We start from the raw sequence: 16,706 nt of genomic DNA on the forward strand, positions 1-16,706 counted from the left end.
ATTCAGGTTTTAAAATACATCCTGGCATCATTGTGGCTCTGTTCAACTCAAACCAAAACTACTTTGAATTGGAAGCTTGCTCAGTCTGAGAGTCGCCTGAGTGGCCCACAGCAGAGGAAAATGCAATGTAGGATTAACAGAGTACGAGATTCAGAGGGGTGCCAATGAGAATCCCCAGATACACGACAAAATATATTATCTATGGGTGTTTCTACACTCTGTTAACACATATGTACATGAACTTCTTCATCCTTACAGTCAATCAATTCTTTTTTCAAAGGGTTGATAAGGATCGATTGATGAGTTACTCATCATGCAATCCCTGTGATTAATCACCTACTGTTTCCCCGCTCATGTGTCAGGCATATCCTCGCTGCAGGTCACCATGACACTCAGACATCACTCAGCCATGCGTCTGTTGCAACATTGATTGTTCCTCTTGTTGCCTCTTCACAACCAGCGGTTCTGACCTTTCCTCCACTGAGCCAGCTCATGGTGAAGACAGCAAACAAATGAAATGTTGGACCTACGTGACTGCAGTTTCACAAGACAAGATAGCGCTTTCAGCCTCCCCAGTAAAAATTCCCAACATGTGCATTCACTCTGTTATCACCTCAACTCAAGCTGAATGCCCACCTGGATCTTCAGCTTCAACCTAGGCTCCCCACCAGGCTCTACCATAGTCGTGCTTACAAAACACACCTGTAATCTCCATGGGTACAAGCCTTGGCACAGCAGCCTTATGAAGAAGGAACACCAATATGTGACACACCCTTTCTAAACAAATGGCCCTGTCTCAGCCTCACCTACCAGAGAGTGTCAGCGGTAAAGCAGAAGCCCCAGAAGTGAAAATAAAAACCTTCACCAACTGGAAATGCTGCAGAGTTTTGTGAAAAGCTTCGATTTGGAGGTTGGCTCCTGCTCAAACTCCAATAAATGCAGCAAACAAAGAAAAATGGGTTCCTGGAAGAGATCCTAAGGTGGTCATCTCTGTCACGTTAATGAACAAGCAGTGCATACAAGTTATTATTGACTGGAATAGATTAAACCAAGTGTCAGTTCTTTCTAGTTAAGTCAGTGACGGGAAACAGTAGTAGTCATTGTCATAAGCTGAAAGAAGCACTATGGGTATTATATTACCTCTGCTTAGGATCCCTCAAGGCCAGACTGAGCAAACCTTTTAAAACTTGGATTTTTCTGCATGCTTGAATGCGACAACCTTCTGCCATCAGGTTTGCGCAACACTTTTTTTTAAGCAGAGCACATCTCTGATGAAGGCTGCTGTTGTGACTTAAATGTAAAACTTGTGTTTATATTGGAGCCAAATAAACAACATAAATGTTCAAAAAGTCGTTTCTCAATGTAGCCCAACTCTTGCGCAAGAAAATTTCTTCTGCAATTTTCTTTACTGGGGGGGGGGGGGGGAAACTAAATCAATAATTATCAAATCTATGAGGCTTGAGGGTAAGAATCACAGTTTCCTATACTTGTGTTTATAACTAGAAACAAAGCGCTAATCATACCTTTAGAAACTTTATCCAGATGGACTGATTGACCCTCTCTCCATCTGAAGCGTCTCCCTGGTGCGTCCTTCCTCTCCAACTCCAAACTTTTTCAGCGTCCGTGGAGAAACTTCAGGTGAACCATTTCCGTGAAAACTTCCGCGCGCTTGAAGTGCTTCAGCAAAACTTTGGGATTTGTTTGACTGCGCCGGTTCAGCCTCCACCTTTGAAAGATATCTGTTTTTAAAGTGTTCCTCTGCTGTCAGGTGCTGTTTTAGTCTACGGAGACTCCACTGACGCAAAGAGACGAAATAAAGAGTTAAGTGCCGCGAACCTGCAGATCCTACCTGGAGGAGGAGGCAGGGCGCGCGATCAGGTAGTAGCGAGAAGCAGCGGTCAGTGTTGTGAGGCCATCTAGTGGTGAAAAGAGGGAACAACAAGAGCAAGACAGGCGCAAAAAGTAAAATCAAATTATTTTTCTGAGCAAACATTGCTCTGAATTAAACTGGATTATATCTAATGTTGGGAATATTGTTTTTTCTAATGATCATATTACGATATTCTTGTCATATCTATTATCATATTATCTATCATCACATCATCATGTATTATATTAGAAAGTGTATATTTTCTTAAACATATTGTTTCTGTTTAGAAAAAAAAAATCACCAAACTTGGCTTTCACACAATGGTACAACTAATCCAATGTAACCAAATTAGTGAAAATGATGCACCATTGCAGCACATAATATTAATGTAAAAACATCCTGAATTAACACTGTCCTTTTAGGTATTTCTACATAGTAATTTATGTGTTGCTTTAGAAAACATTCATTTAACACTGCTCCTCTCCCATATTTAGACTCTTCCATAAAGTTCCTCATTGTACGTGGCTGCTTCTATTTGTCCGGAAGAAGTTTGATGGACAGCATGCAAAACTCTTCAAACAAATGTTTGTCTATAACCTTACACACAGCTAAGTTAAACACTGGGTTCATAGACATGCTAACATTATAAAATTGCAAGGATGTCAGATGTTTTTTTTTTGGTTGAAAGCTGGGGGAATTTGTTGCTATATACCGTGATGTCACTTCCTACTAATATACACATAGAAGCAAGCTGTCAACTTTATAAATATAACCCTCTGTGGCACCCAAGCTGGTCCAAACATGTACCAACTGATACATCCAGAGCATGTAGGCCAGTTTGCTACCTGGCACAGTTTGTGATCCCATGTGAGGGTGTGATGGAGTCTTAGATAGAGTTTCAGTGCCTCCAGTGTTATTTTTAAACACAAAATGTGCCTCTGTTTTCCTGGAGACACACACAGCAAAGGACTGAAAGCTGAAAACAAGCTGTGATCTTCACTGTCGAAACATTTGCCCGATCAGCCATCTCCAGAGAAGTAAGTCAAATATGTGATGATTTGAACTGTTAATCATTGGTAGAGTACATAGTTCTTGATAATTAATTTCATCAGCTTAGCAACTATTCCAAGAGTAGGCGTTAATCATGCAAATAACCTGTGAAGAGATTATTGACTGATCAAAACCACAATCTCATCAGTTAATGTTGATTAACGAGTCAACTTGTGTCTTAGCTTGTCATGGACGATCAAAGTCAACTATCAGCAGAGGATGGGAAAGACGCATCTATGGAGGGCTCACATATGGCCGATGTCTCAGAAAGCAGCTACTGTGACACTGAAACAGAGACTGCCTTCCCAATGCACGAAGGCAGTCAGCAGTGTACGCTAAAGGTGGATCAGGCTGACATTGAAATGCTGGGACAGTTTTTTGAGCACTGCATCCAACAGGTGTCTCGTCTGGAGAAGCAGCGAGATGAGATGATACAAGAGTTCATTGGCCTGCAGAAACCGATGCAGCAGGTTGTGGAGCACCTTAGAGGAAAGCTGGAGGAGATGCAGAAGCTGCTCACACTGGCTCAACTGGATTATATTTCTGTTTATGAGGAGGTGCAGCAGGTGAAGAGGAAACTGTTTGCTGCAGCTCGAGAGGGCATCCAGAGCCAAATGAAGCTTGCTGCACAGGAGTATGAGGTGGCTCAGTTTGCCGTTACACAGGTATGGACTCTTACAGTAAGATTAAAACTGTGTTCTGCACATTTGTTATTATTTTCAGTTAAGAAACCAACAATTCTTGGTTATCATTTGCATAAAACAAAGGGCAATGTATGTGGTTAACAAAATGCAAATAAAGATCATTACCTACCATGAAATTTACACTCTGCCTAAAAGTTTCTGAAAGGATGTTTTGCAGGCAGACGATAATTATGTTGATAACTTCACATGAAAACATCAACAAACTGCAAATAACTATACTTTGTAATGGCATCAGTGTTGTTTTACATGTGGTTATAGGAGGAGCTCCAGGCCCACATCCAAAGTCTAACCCAGGACTTGATCCAGCTTCAGGTTTCCCACCAGAACCAGCTCAACTCACTCAGGGATCAGTCCTCTAGGTCCTGCAGGCCCCGAGCCATGAGCGATGTCAGTCAGTGCCGGCAGGCTTCTATCAGACTGCAGAGGAGGCTCAGTGGCAGCATGAAGACACTGGAGAGCTGGTATGAGCCTCGCCTCTTAGCCCTGCTGAAGAGGAGGCAGTTTGGGGAGGAAGCCTTGAGAAACTTCAGGGAGCAAGCAGTGGACCTAAGAGCCAGCCTGGGGCCCCTAAGAGAGGACATACAGAGACTGGAGTTGCAGAGATTCTGTCTAGAAAAGAAGATTGATCTGATGAAGACAGAGAGAGATGAGGGCATGGCACATTACAAGGTACAATAAATCATGAGACAAAATTTTTTTTTAAAAATAGAGGATGTGTTGCAACACTAACCCAACATCCTCCAAATTTCAACAGGAGACTGTTGAAAAACTAAAAGAAACTCTGAGCGAACTACAAAGTGAATTTGAAGTCCAAACAAGGTCTAAGGAGAATTTAGAGGATCTGAAGGATGGTCTTGTAACAGAACTCACATTTCTGAGGTAATTTTACAATAATCCTTTTCATTTTACGTTCAACTGTGACAACTGGATAATTTACATCGTTGTCTTACAGAGGTATGGATGAATCCAGCAACGCTGCCACAGATGAAGGCCAACAGCATTCACACGTCAGACTGAACCCTCGCACTTCTAACATATTTAGTTAAAAATTGCTATTTTTGCAGGCTGCTTATTTGTACTCCTACAGATTGTATTTGACAGCATATTACTCTTCCATGCAACTTAACCTGTAAATGCATTGCCAAGAAAAAAAAGTGTACAGCTTTACTGTAAATATTTTTATTATGAATATACTTAAGTACACAAGAGATCAGATGCAGCAGAGAAACATAATGCAGAGAAAAATAAAAAGGGGGGACACATACAAATGACAGCACAAACCTGGACAATTTATACTACAAATATCAAGCAAATAAAAAAGGTAAAACCTACGTACGGTATGTACAGTTGCCTTAGAAATTGAACATAAGAGGTTTTCTGCACAACAAAGTAATAAAACCCATAAAAACGCAAACCTGAATGACAACACACGGGTCTGGGATGGTTTCATTACGAGCCAGTTGTGATTGGAAAAACTAAAGATTAAAAATGAAAAAAAAACAAAAAAACATGTTATTTTAAATTAATTCATGACACGATGAGAGCTCAGTATTTTATTTTCTTCTTCTACAAAACACTGCTGCCCAAAGTATATTTTAAACCTTTACTGCTTCCACAACCAGCACTGGGAGACTGATCCATTTTTAACAAGCAGGTCAAAAGAAGAGGCATGAAGACTGGACTTATGCCTGCACCTCTGAATCTGCAGCACCCTCTGGGTCCTCGTCGTTGTAGATATTTTCAGCCTTTGGAAGACACAATTTCCACAAGACACATTTACTGTGTTGTTCTGTGTAAACCTTTTTGTTCATTGAGTGTTTATTTATTGGTATCACTTATGTTACAAAATGTCAAATTCCTCATTAAAAAAAAGAAGAAGAAAAATCACTCAATAGGACAAGTCTTTCATTAATTTCTCACCATCTGCCACACTTGCATGATGTTGTCCTCTGATACAGAGCAGATGACCCATGGCTCATTGGGGTTCCAAGAGAAGTCTGAGATTTTAGCTGTGTGTCCACCGTGGATGAACTAAAAAAGCATTTCATAGAACAAATTATAATGCCATGTTAAATTTTTTTTTTCCTAAAAATACCAACCAAGTGAGGGTACAATCCACTGTTATCACTCACCAGCAGCTCAGGAGGGCCATCCTCAGCATCCTCCGGTGACTGCTCCTCTCCGATCTTACTGAGGTCCCAGACGTTGAGCCGCCTGTCTGTGCCACTGGAGGCCAAGATGGTTTCGTTATGAGGAGACCACTGAACCTGTAAGGAACAAATTATGGGGTTTAAAGTTGAAAAAGTTGTCTGCCCGCTGTTTGTTTAGAGACCTAAAATAAGTGACGGGTTATATATGGAAGCTTTAAAGTGGATGTTGAATAACAGGGGCAATTTCAAAGCTTACATTAATCCCAAAGAAATCACTTAACCATACTTCCTATACAGTCATCCACCTACAGCTGATGCTTTGTTACTGAAACAGCTTTGGAGGGGTTCAAACAGAAAACAAAAAATATAGAACGAAAATATATAAATGCACCATCTCTCCAAATACAAAGCAAATAAGGAGGTGGCATCGCTAAGTATTCAAGACTTTGAGAAATGAAAAACTGGTCAACACAACTGGTCGGAAAAATTTAGTACATCACAAAATCTGTTCTAGTATATCACTTAAAATTCCTGACAAGTATTAGGGCTGGGAAATTAATCAAAACTGGCATTCAGAATGAATAATCAATGTAATCTTGTTCATGTTATTTAAATAGTTTGAAAATGTTATTGTTCTTTATTGCAATAAATATATTACATGATGATATATATTTTAACCGTATTTTTTTCTTCACTTATTAAAGACTAATTACGTAACTTTCCAACTCTAAAACTCAGCGTCCTTGACTTTTTTGATGACAGAGTGACATCGATCATGTGCATTTCTAGAGCCGCTGCTAATCACCATCACCCTAAGGCTGAGAAACCGCACTTTACAACTTTTCCATCCAGGACGCCATAATGACATTGTGGCAAAGTTTAGATTCATGGAGCTGGCTTTTGAACACGCAATGTCGCTGATTCAGCAAAGAAACGCAAGAAAAATATTAAAAGAGGGGAAAGGATAAAACAAGACTCGTCACCAGACTGTATTTTGCTGGCTAAAGAGAGCTAACAGGTCAGGTAGGATGCAAGATGGATGTCAAATTAGCCACTGAGGGGGACATGTGATGGGAAAAATGGCAAAAGTTTTGTAGTGTGTGTCTTTTAATATCTGCTCTTCCAATATGGAAATATTAGCAATAAAAAAAATTCAGTTAGTTATGGAGGCTAAAAATAAAATTATACTGAAATAATTTCTAATTAATTGCATTCAATGTAACCTATTTAATTAATTGGGATTTCAATTTGAGGTCATATTTGAGGTCACACCGCTCAAAAACGACAGAGAAGAACCAACAACATGAACCAATATTTTTTTCTTTAATTCTTTCCCATCCTGCAACAAATTCTAGCATGTTGGGCTACAGCTTGCTTCCTCGAACCTCTTTAACCAGAACTGGCAGCAGATGGAGCTCCGACTACTGTTCTTTTACAACTCACTGGAGGTTGCAAAACAGATCCTGTACAAGCTTGCAATCTTATGACAAGTCTCCTCCACAGGACAAGAGTGACAAAAAAAATAGAAACTAAATTGTAAAACAGAACAGATCAGTCTGCAGATGGGATGAGTGGAGACCAAACTCTGCAACTAAAATATTTAGATACATGTTTATGCCAATATTTTGAACAAGGCAGGGTTCGGAATATAAATCCAGATAAACTGGTACATACTTATAGAATTCAAGTACAACATTGTGCCTTACCTGGAAGATCTCGTCCTTATGAGATTCAAATGAGTGGAGTTTCAGCTTCAGGTTCCTCAGGTCCCAAAGAGCCACAGTCTAAACACACACATATACACAACAACCAGCATAATTTAATAAGTATAAACCAGAAAAACTACAAAAACATATTATAAAAAAAAGTTTCTATAGAGAGCAGCCCCACCTTATCAGCAGAGCCAGTGGCCAGGATGAACTCGCTGTAGGGATTGAAAGACAAGCAGTTGACTTCAGCGGTGTGGGCGTCCACTGCATGGCTGGGCTTGGAGGTGTTGTTGGACCGTGTGTCCCAGCTGTTTGAGGCAGACAAAAGCACCATCTGTTTAGAGAGGCTGAAAATAAACAACTTGTTTTCCGTGAAAAATCTCTCAAGCACCCTTACATCATGAGTTTCTGGTCATCTGCCACAGAGCCAAACAGTGATTCGTGGAGCAGATGCCAAGAGACGTCCTCCACAACAGCAGTGTGGCCTGTGAAGATTGTCTTGGCATCCACGATTTTACCTTCCTTGGGTACTGTACTGATATCCCACAGGCAAATAGTCTGATGAATGTAGAGATGGAGATGCATTACAATAGATAAGGGAAGATTTGAAACATCAATAAAAAGTATATGATGGTATATACATAAAAAAACAGAAAGTGGATAGAACAATAACAATTTCCTACATGGTCATCAGAAGCACTGAGGAGGCATCCGCTGAGGTTTGGGTTCCAGGATAGGCCATAGCCCTCCTTCTGGTGGCCCCTGAGACGGAGGTCTGGGGTGCATTCCCCTGAAGGATCTTTAACAGAAACATAATCGTGCACAGTTTCAACAATAACAACACTTGCAGATTTTTTTTGTCCTTTTAAAACTCCTGAATAGTGTTGATTAAAAAGCCTACCAGGTTTGGAGGGGTGCTTTGTGTAATCAAAGACCAACACATCGCTGGTTGGTGTCTTGGTGGCAATGATGCAAGGATTCTGGGGCATGTAACGGGCTCTGTTCACTTCTCCCTCATGGTTGATCTTGATCTCAATCTCTATTTTTCCACTTACAGAGCCAAAGCCTCCAAATTCTGAAACAAATGTCATCATTAAACATTTATTCTAATACCATATAGCATGCAAATACCCTTTCAAGAATATGCAATACACAAACGCTGTAGACTTCTAATTATCCCTCACCTCCTTTCTCGCTGTCATAGTGTGAGGCATCGAACTGAGCATCATCATTTGGGAGCTGAACGCTGGCGATAACGAGATGATTCTGTTCATCAGAGGTGTGTGTTCCCAGAACCAGCCTGTGCACACTGTAGTCCTTTCCCTCTGGTCTGCAGTGAGAGGTGTGACAGTTGTTTTTATGTCTAAATATGAATACCTGTGAAGTTGTAATGTATCCCCCTTCTCACCTGGTGACATCTGGAAGCCACTGAGCAGTCAGGCTGGGCCACTCCAGGGCATGGGTCATGACCAAGTCATAGAGAAAAGGGGTGTTTTTCTTCCATATCTTGTACTCCTCATTGATCACCCTTTCTTCCACAGCATCATCAAACGCAGCTGCAAATTAAACATATTCACGCAACACAATGTCATAACTCAATTATACTTAAAACAAAACAAATCACGAGTTAATATGAACTAAGCCTACAATAGCTGATCAATACTTAAGCTACGTCAGTAAAGTATTTTTGATAAATTGAAAGGCTATGTCTAAAGGTTTTTGGTTTATTTCCCTTTGTAAATACAGGAATAACACCATGCTGAAGCTAGCTTACTGAAGACTAAACCTAATACTCTTAAATGACATCTGAATTTAAATAAAACAGCGCATTCGCCATAAACAAATCTACTGTCCCAATGTGGTCACACCGGTAGCAGCTAGCATTAGCACAAGCTAGCACCTAGCGTGTTGCCTTAACAATGAGATGCTGGCTGGCGCGCCAACGACCACCGGTTCACCTGAATTATGCTTAGCAAGCATCCACATCCAGTATTCTGCCTGAAAGAAATGGCGCTCTTACCGTCTTTATCGGCCATTATGCCGTTGTTAAATAGATAGTGATGACAATAAAGCAAGTATTTTCAGGGAGAGCGCTCAAAAGACAGCACGTAGCCTCACAATGGCGCCAACTCCATAGAACGCGACTGGCCAACCAGCGATCGCAAAAGCCGACAGGAAGTCGTTGCTACGACGCAACATTACATCCGGATCCGCCTTCTTTCAAGATGGGTGTGTGTTGCATTTAATGCCAACTGGAAACTCAGTATTTATGGGCTTCCATGTAAGAAAAACGTAGACAAACGTTGCATGAAGTCCAATTTCTTTGTCTGCAACTTAGTTAAGGTTTCTTATACCAAATTTGATCGATTTATGTCACAAAAATGTTTAGACAGCAGTGTAAAAAATACGCAATACCTTTCATTCGTTGTGAAAATAATTTAAAATACTAGAAATAAAGTTAAAAACATTTAGACCTTTTTACAGTTAATAACAAACATTAATGCTACAGAGTGTTTGTTGATAACAGCAGAGAAACAGTCGTTAAAAGACAGCAATCGTTTCCTAATACCGAATGGATTCAATTTCGTGATTTAGATTTCTAGATTCCTACTTTCGATGCACCGTGAATGCAGCCTGTTTTACTTCCTCGCACAGCAACATGGTTTAGGTGGAATCGGTCTTTATTTTAAACTTTGGATAAACTTACAGCTACAATGGACGACCGTCAGCTAGACCTGACAGAAGCACAGAAAGTCATCAAATCAAAATACCCGCCGATAAACAAGAAATACGAATGTAAGAAGTCGTAAAACTCATGCTAGCTTGGTTGTGACGCTAAACTTGCTAAAGTTTAAATAACTGCGACTTGACGTCATTGCTACATATATGTGAGCATTAGACTGAACTTCATTTTTTTTTTTACATCAATCAGATGCTATATATAATATTTATATTAACAGAGTGTCAAAAAGACTAATTATTCAGTTGATCAACAGTGACACCTCGCGTTTTGTTATTTCAGACCTGGATCATACAGCAGATGTACAGTAAGTGTGGGTTATCCTGCTTAAGCAGACTCATAATGTCAATGTTCAGTGGTGACCTGTTAATCCAGACATATTTTTCCCTTGTAAGAATTCACTCCTGGGGAGACTCTTTGGAGGAAGCCTTTGAGCAGTGTGCTATGGGGATGTTTGGCTATATGACAGACACAGAAACAGTGGAACCCATTGATACTGTAGAAGTAGAATCAGAGGGTGAGGACACAACACAAGCAGCATCCACACTTTTCTCTACCTGACCACAACCACCAGAGCATACAAAGAAGAAGTGTATGTGGTCAGTGACAGTGTGCATGCGTTGGTTCATGGTTTTCCATTAGTGAAGTAAGCTATTTACACATGTGTTTGTTATCAGACAATCAGCATTTGTTTGCCTGTTAGTGATTTTAACATTTGGGCTAATAATTGTATTTTATCATATCTTGTTTAACTTTAATCCCATGTGTGCATGTTTGGTTCAATAGGTGAGGACATGGAGTCTCTTCTCTTCCACTTCTTAGATGACTGGTTATATAAGTTTAGTGCAGATCTCTTCTTTGTCCCCAGGGTAAGTATGCTGGTCACATATTGTATGTCTGACACATGGTTGCCATTACTGTGTGTGATTGACAGGCCTTTCTTTCTAGTTCATTTTGAGACCTGCTCTAACTTTTCCCTGTCTATCACTTATAAATGTCATGACTACATAGATAAAAACATAAGTTATTAAAAAATGAAGCTGTTCGGTCGTGGTGCTAATATGCATCCAGTCTGATTTAAACTCAGATCTAAGAATTCTTCTAAAACCATATTTAGAGATGGTGCTGGGCCTACAGTATGTGGCCTCCTTTATGATAACAGTAAACATCTTACAGTATATCTGTGCCTTCTTCACCTGTATAAACTCAAAATCTTTCCACTTTGCACACTTTTATGGTGCTTTAGAGTCTTAAAATATAACTCCACTAAAGAGATCAAGGTCTGATTTCACTGCTTACGTGTCACGTCTGGTGTCATTTCTCATTTTGGAGCTTTGCTTGCCTAAGCTCCGCAGCTCACACTTTAAAGCTGTGTATCACATGCATCCTACTTCACATTAAAATCACTAATAAGTGCTCGTTAAATCTATTTACATAAAATACGTTATTGTCACATTTCATGGTTTGTTCTTGATAGCATAACAGCTCTATATATATATATATATATATATATATACACACATATAAATAAAACAATATTTGCATGTTCTCCCGTTCTCCCCATGTATGCGTGGGTTCTCTTTGGGTACTCCGGCTTCCTCCCACCGTCCAAAGACATGCATGTTAGGTTGATTGGTTACTCTAGGAGTCCATAGGAGTGAGTGTGAGCATGAGTGGTTGTTCGTCTCTGTGTGGCCCTTTTTTGGATTAAGCGGTTTAGAAAATTATATATATATATATATATATATATTTTTTTTTTTTTTTTTTTTTTTACACTAATGCTATTTTCTTGTCCCAAACTAGAGTCTTAATTCATTAAATTCATTCAAATGTTTTTTTTGTACTTTTTTGATTGATATTACTTGTTTTGTTTTAGTTGTCCATTTTTCTAAAAATTTTTATTTGAACACACACAATTTATATTGCAAAACACATATATTCTAACTTTAAACTCCAATAAATTGTTTCATTTTTGTCTTGTCATTTACCATTATAATCAGTTCCTCAAAAGGGTAGAGGATGCAAAAATTGTTTTGAGTTGACTTTTACTTTCTTGTCATTTATTTATCTATTTATCACATTATTATTGTACTCAGATTTGTGTTGTGTGTTTCTGTAGGAGGTCAAAGTTTTGCATATTGACAGAATGCATTTCCGGATTCGCTCCATTGGGTAAGTTTGCTGACACAACAAATTTGCTGTAATTTCGGGGGCTTCACTTCATTTACAAATAATCTGTAGTTTAAATGCAATATTTTTTCCTCTAAAAAAGTTTCTTTAATATCGTATTGTTGCAGGTATTTATAGGTTAAAAAATCCTGTAACTATGGATTGTACTTTATCAGTTTTACACATCTCTTGATGGGTAACGTCTGAAATATATATGGGCATCTTAAAGCAGTATACACTATTCAAAAATGTATTATTTATGCAATTATTGGATTGACTATTGAAGAACTCATTGGGGTTTGAGTTTCAGTTTTAAATTATTTCTTTAACCAAAGAGGAAAAACTGAACTTATCAACAATTTATCCTGATTCCTTGTGTTTTTTCATGAAGATGGGGTGAAGAATTTTCTCTGGCCAAGCATCCACAGGTAAGCCGGTGACACAAAGGACTTTCTACATAATTTGATAATAAAAGGTAGTTTTTTTTAAGTCTATTTATCCTTTTGTGTCTTGTTTTGTCATTTTAGGGAACTGAAGTGAAGGCCATCACATATTCAGCAATGCAGATCCATGATAAAGAAAAACCAGAAATATTTGCCATTGTTGATATCTGAGGAAACGTCTAGGAAATGAACGTACCTCAAACTGCTGAATCAATGAATCTGGAAAATACACACTGCAATTTTAATGCATGTAAAGCACTGATTACATTTTTTTTCTGTCATTAGAGAACTGTGTACTAATCAGTTGTCTTGTATATTTAATTTGAATATATTATTTTTATTAATTATGAGAACCATTAATTCAGATATAATCAGAAACTTTCAATATTGATAAGTGAGTGAGAGGAAGGAGGCATATTTTTTAAAAGCATCTTGTGATTACTTTAAGTCAGGAATATCCAGATTCGATCCTCAAGGGCCGCTATCCTGCAGATTTTCGATTTATCTCTGCTTCAACACACCGGACTCACATCCAATGGATCTAGCCACTATTGAGCTTCTGCGCAATGACACATTGATTTAAGTCAGGTGTGTTGGAGCTGGGGTACCTTGAAAACCTGCAGGATTGTGGCCCTCAAAGATCAGAACTATACACCCCTGCTTAAGTCATTATTGAGTTAAATAGTGATTTGGAATAAAAGGATTTTGGTTTGTAGTACAACTATCTGCTCCGTTTGTTTTTGTTGTATTACTGGTATTATTTATGAATTCTTTTAAATTTGTGTAAGTGCTTTCTAAATCACTGCTAATAAAACTACCAATGTTTTTTTTTTAGTTTTTTTTTTTTATAGGGAGTTAGTTTCAAAGGTTACTGGTGCTTGAAATTTAATAAATTAATGTCACTTAAATATTTTTTAGAAGTGTGGTTGTTCTGGGGGATATAAGGAATAAAAATAATTTACAACCTATTACATATTTATTCCTAATAAGCATATTAACCAAAAAGTACATACATATCCACAACTCATGATGTAAATTGTCATAAATCAGCATATTTGAAACAACTGTGCCTTGACTGCTATTTTGCAGCTGTTTGAAGCAGCACACACATATACTTCAATGAAGGACTGTTGAGCCAGCATGCCAAGCCAACGTGAGGATAACAAGCATTTCCACATTTTTTGGGTTTTTAAAAGCATTAAGTTAAACAGCATTAAATTAAAGGTACTTTCTGTAGTGCATGATTAATTTGAGATTGCATGTCCTTGGCAAGCAAAGGAGGCTCTTGATGAACCTGTTTCATCAGGTTAAGCCTTCAAACTCCATGCAAAAACCAAGCCACTTGGGAGAGGCCAAATGAGCACAATCCCTGCAAATCCTCTGCTATAAATCAACAAATGCAAGATTAAAAAAACTTACCGTAATCAACATAATACTGAACTTGTATCATAGAACTTGTTTAAGCTTGTGATCAACTATTATTTTCAATGAATATTAAAGGCATATTTGTCTAGTTACAATCTTAGAAGCTACACATTTAAAAGGTAAGAAAAGCAAAAACAAAAAGTTAAAATAAGTTGCTGAGGTACTTTCAAAACTATTGGCAAAAATTACAGGAACATAAAATCAAAACTTAGTATCACTTAAATGTGAATGAATAAAAAAATTTTTTTATATAGCTGGTGAATATTTGATTGTTGGTGAGGTCTTTAAGTAAAATGGCAGCAAAAATCAACCTTCTGCATCACCAAGAACATCTGATCAGGTCAGATCACTGATCTCCAAGGTGTTTGCAGAGTTTAAATATCTGAGACTTAAGAACTCTTTAAGCTTTAAAAGGTTTTCTGAAAAATAACATAACAGTAGGCTCCTAAGCAACTTTAACCTTACCTAAAGGCCATGGCAAACAAGCCAGAACAGGCTAAATTCGCCTACAAGAGGGTGAGACAATGAGCAAATGTTGCTGGGGACGTAACTGTCAGTGCACATATGAAATACTTATCCACCATCTTTTCTGCGTGTGTTTCCTTTCATTCACTTCTTACATTTATATTTATGTGGTACTAATATGCACACCAAGTAACCTCAAATGCTGTTTTCAACATGCTGTGAAGATGTCCCTTGTATTTTCAGCCTTTAGTATATTTCCAGTCAAACATATCCTAATATAAAGCACATTTGTAAACAGTAGCCTGAGAAAAAGTCTGGCCAGGAAGTAATGAAAACATTAATGGTGTTCTGAAAGAAAAAATTAAATCAAGGCACATGCCTTAATGAATTACAGCTACAAATCTGCTCACAAGTCATAGCAACAGTATACAATAACTTTAAAGGCACACTACAGAACTTTTGTCATTTTCCCCATCATGCACCTCTATCAACGGCTAACTCTGCATTCATCTTGCATCCTACCTGACCTGTTAGATCTCTCCAGCCAGCAAAATAAGAGACAGTCTTACAATGACTATTGTTTTGTCCCTTTTTCTCTATTAATTTTCTTGCATTTCTTTCCTGAATCAGTGACGTTGTCAAAAACAGCAAGTTCCTCATTATACTATGAAGCAAAACATCATGTTTGGATGTAAAAGTTGTATAGTGCAGTATTTCAGCCTCTGCTGTGGCAGCTCTACAAATGCACATGATAGATGTCACTGTGTCATCAAACAAGTCTGGAACACAGAGTTTGAAAGTCAAAATGTTACATTTTGTGTCTTAAAGATCTCTGTATGTAGATGTGAGACAGACACTACATCTGCTAATTATTAAAAGTGTTAAGCTTAATTATTAAATGAGAATAACTGAATTTTACTCGTTACAACTTATAAAATGTCAGGTCTGCTTGTCTTTAATGGGTGTTACTGTAGATTTTTACCTTGAATTTCAGTTCATTCCCTGTGGGAAATGAAGTTATATGGTTGCTGCATGTTTATTCTTTGCAGGGGCGGGGGGGCGTTGTCTCCTCATATCGGGTGTATTTTCTCCCTACATCAAATCACGGGAGATTTACAGAAAAATAAAAATACGGAAGGACGTTGGGAAGCAGTGGAAAATCTGGTAGTTTCCCGGCCAGAACGGGAAACTTGACAGCTATGCCCCAGATACAGTGGGGCTCCAAAGTTTGGGCACCCCTGGTAAAAATTTATTTTAATGTGCAAATAAGGAGCTTTAAAATGATGGAAAATCTCGAAAAGGCATCAAAGTACAGTTTAGACATTCTTATAACATGTCAAAAAAAGTTACATCCTATTTCCATCATTTAAACCTTCAAACTAACAGAAAACAAAATATGGCGTCTGTAAAAGTTTGGGCACCCTGCAGAGCTAGTACCTGGTAAGCCCCCAATTTGACAACAGAGACCTGACAGTGTCCTGGATTGTTTACAGTTAGTGTCTGGAAAGACCAGGTGATATCAATCTCAAAGGTTTTAAATGCTCAGACTCATCTTACCTTGCTTCAACAATCGGCACTATGGGTTCCTCTAAGCAGCTGTCAAGAACACTGAAACTGAAAATAGTTGATGCTCACAAACCAGGAGAAGGGTGTAAGAAAATAGCAAAGTGTTTTCAGATGCTAATATCCTCTGTTCCGAATGTAATCAAGAAATGGCGGTCATTGGGAACAGAGGAAGTTAAAGCAAAATCTGGAAGACCAAGAAAAATATCAGACAGAACAGCACGCAGGATTGTAAGAAAAGCAATTTAAAACCCATGTTTGACTGAACAATCCCTCCAGAAAGATCTGGCTGATACTGGAGTCATGGTGCACTTTTACACTATAAAGAGGTACATGTACAAATATGGCCTTCATGGAAGAGTCATCAGAAGGAAACTTCTTTTACGTCCTTATCACAAAAATCAGCATTTGAAGTTTG

General features: G+C 38.4%; 3 protein-coding genes across 3 annotated transcripts; 2 read left to right on the forward strand and 1 right to left on the reverse strand.

Moving 5' to 3' along the window:
• The first annotated feature begins 2,807 nt into the window (after nucleotides 1–2,807).
• Nucleotides 2,808–4,709, forward strand: LOC306772937 (syncoilin-like). The gene is made up of 5 exons (XM_079262598.1): nucleotides 2,808–2,907; nucleotides 3,103–3,585; nucleotides 3,883–4,293; nucleotides 4,379–4,503; nucleotides 4,577–4,709. Exons 2-5 carry the CDS (start codon nucleotides 3,109–3,111, stop codon nucleotides 4,668–4,670), a joined length of 1,107 nt encoding a protein of 368 aa, XP_079118724.1. The 5' UTR covers nucleotides 2,808–2,907; nucleotides 3,103–3,108; the 3' UTR covers nucleotides 4,671–4,709.
• Nucleotides 4,710–5,228: 519 nt separating this feature from the next.
• LOC306772936 (histone-binding protein RBBP4) lies at nucleotides 5,229–9,630 on the reverse strand. The gene is made up of 11 exons (XM_079262597.1): nucleotides 9,504–9,630; nucleotides 8,892–9,039; nucleotides 8,668–8,813; nucleotides 8,385–8,558; nucleotides 8,167–8,282; nucleotides 7,881–8,041; nucleotides 7,665–7,791; nucleotides 7,481–7,558; nucleotides 5,757–5,891; nucleotides 5,545–5,655; nucleotides 5,229–5,369 (listed from the first exon to the last, which is right to left on the reverse strand). The coding sequence occupies exons 1-11, from the start codon at nucleotides 9,517–9,519 to the stop codon at nucleotides 5,307–5,309; spliced, it is 1,275 nt and encodes a 424-aa protein (XP_079118723.1). The 5' UTR covers nucleotides 9,520–9,630; the 3' UTR covers nucleotides 5,229–5,306.
• A 480-nt stretch (nucleotides 9,631–10,110) lies between these two features.
• zbtb8os (zinc finger and BTB domain containing 8 opposite strand) lies at nucleotides 10,111–13,730 on the forward strand. The gene is made up of 7 exons (XM_079261771.1): nucleotides 10,111–10,279; nucleotides 10,506–10,530; nucleotides 10,619–10,740; nucleotides 11,010–11,092; nucleotides 12,343–12,395; nucleotides 12,784–12,820; nucleotides 12,920–13,730. The coding sequence occupies exons 1-7, from the start codon at nucleotides 10,198–10,200 to the stop codon at nucleotides 13,004–13,006; spliced, it is 489 nt and encodes a 162-aa protein (XP_079117897.1). The 5' UTR covers nucleotides 10,111–10,197; the 3' UTR covers nucleotides 13,007–13,730.
• The last annotated feature ends 2,976 nt before the right edge of the window (nucleotides 13,731–16,706 follow it).

Source organism: Telmatherina bonti, assembly GCF_933228915.1.
Source record: "Telmatherina bonti genome assembly, chromosome: 22".
Classification (NCBI taxonomy): Eukaryota; Metazoa; Chordata; class Actinopteri; order Atheriniformes; family Telmatherinidae; genus Telmatherina; species Telmatherina bonti.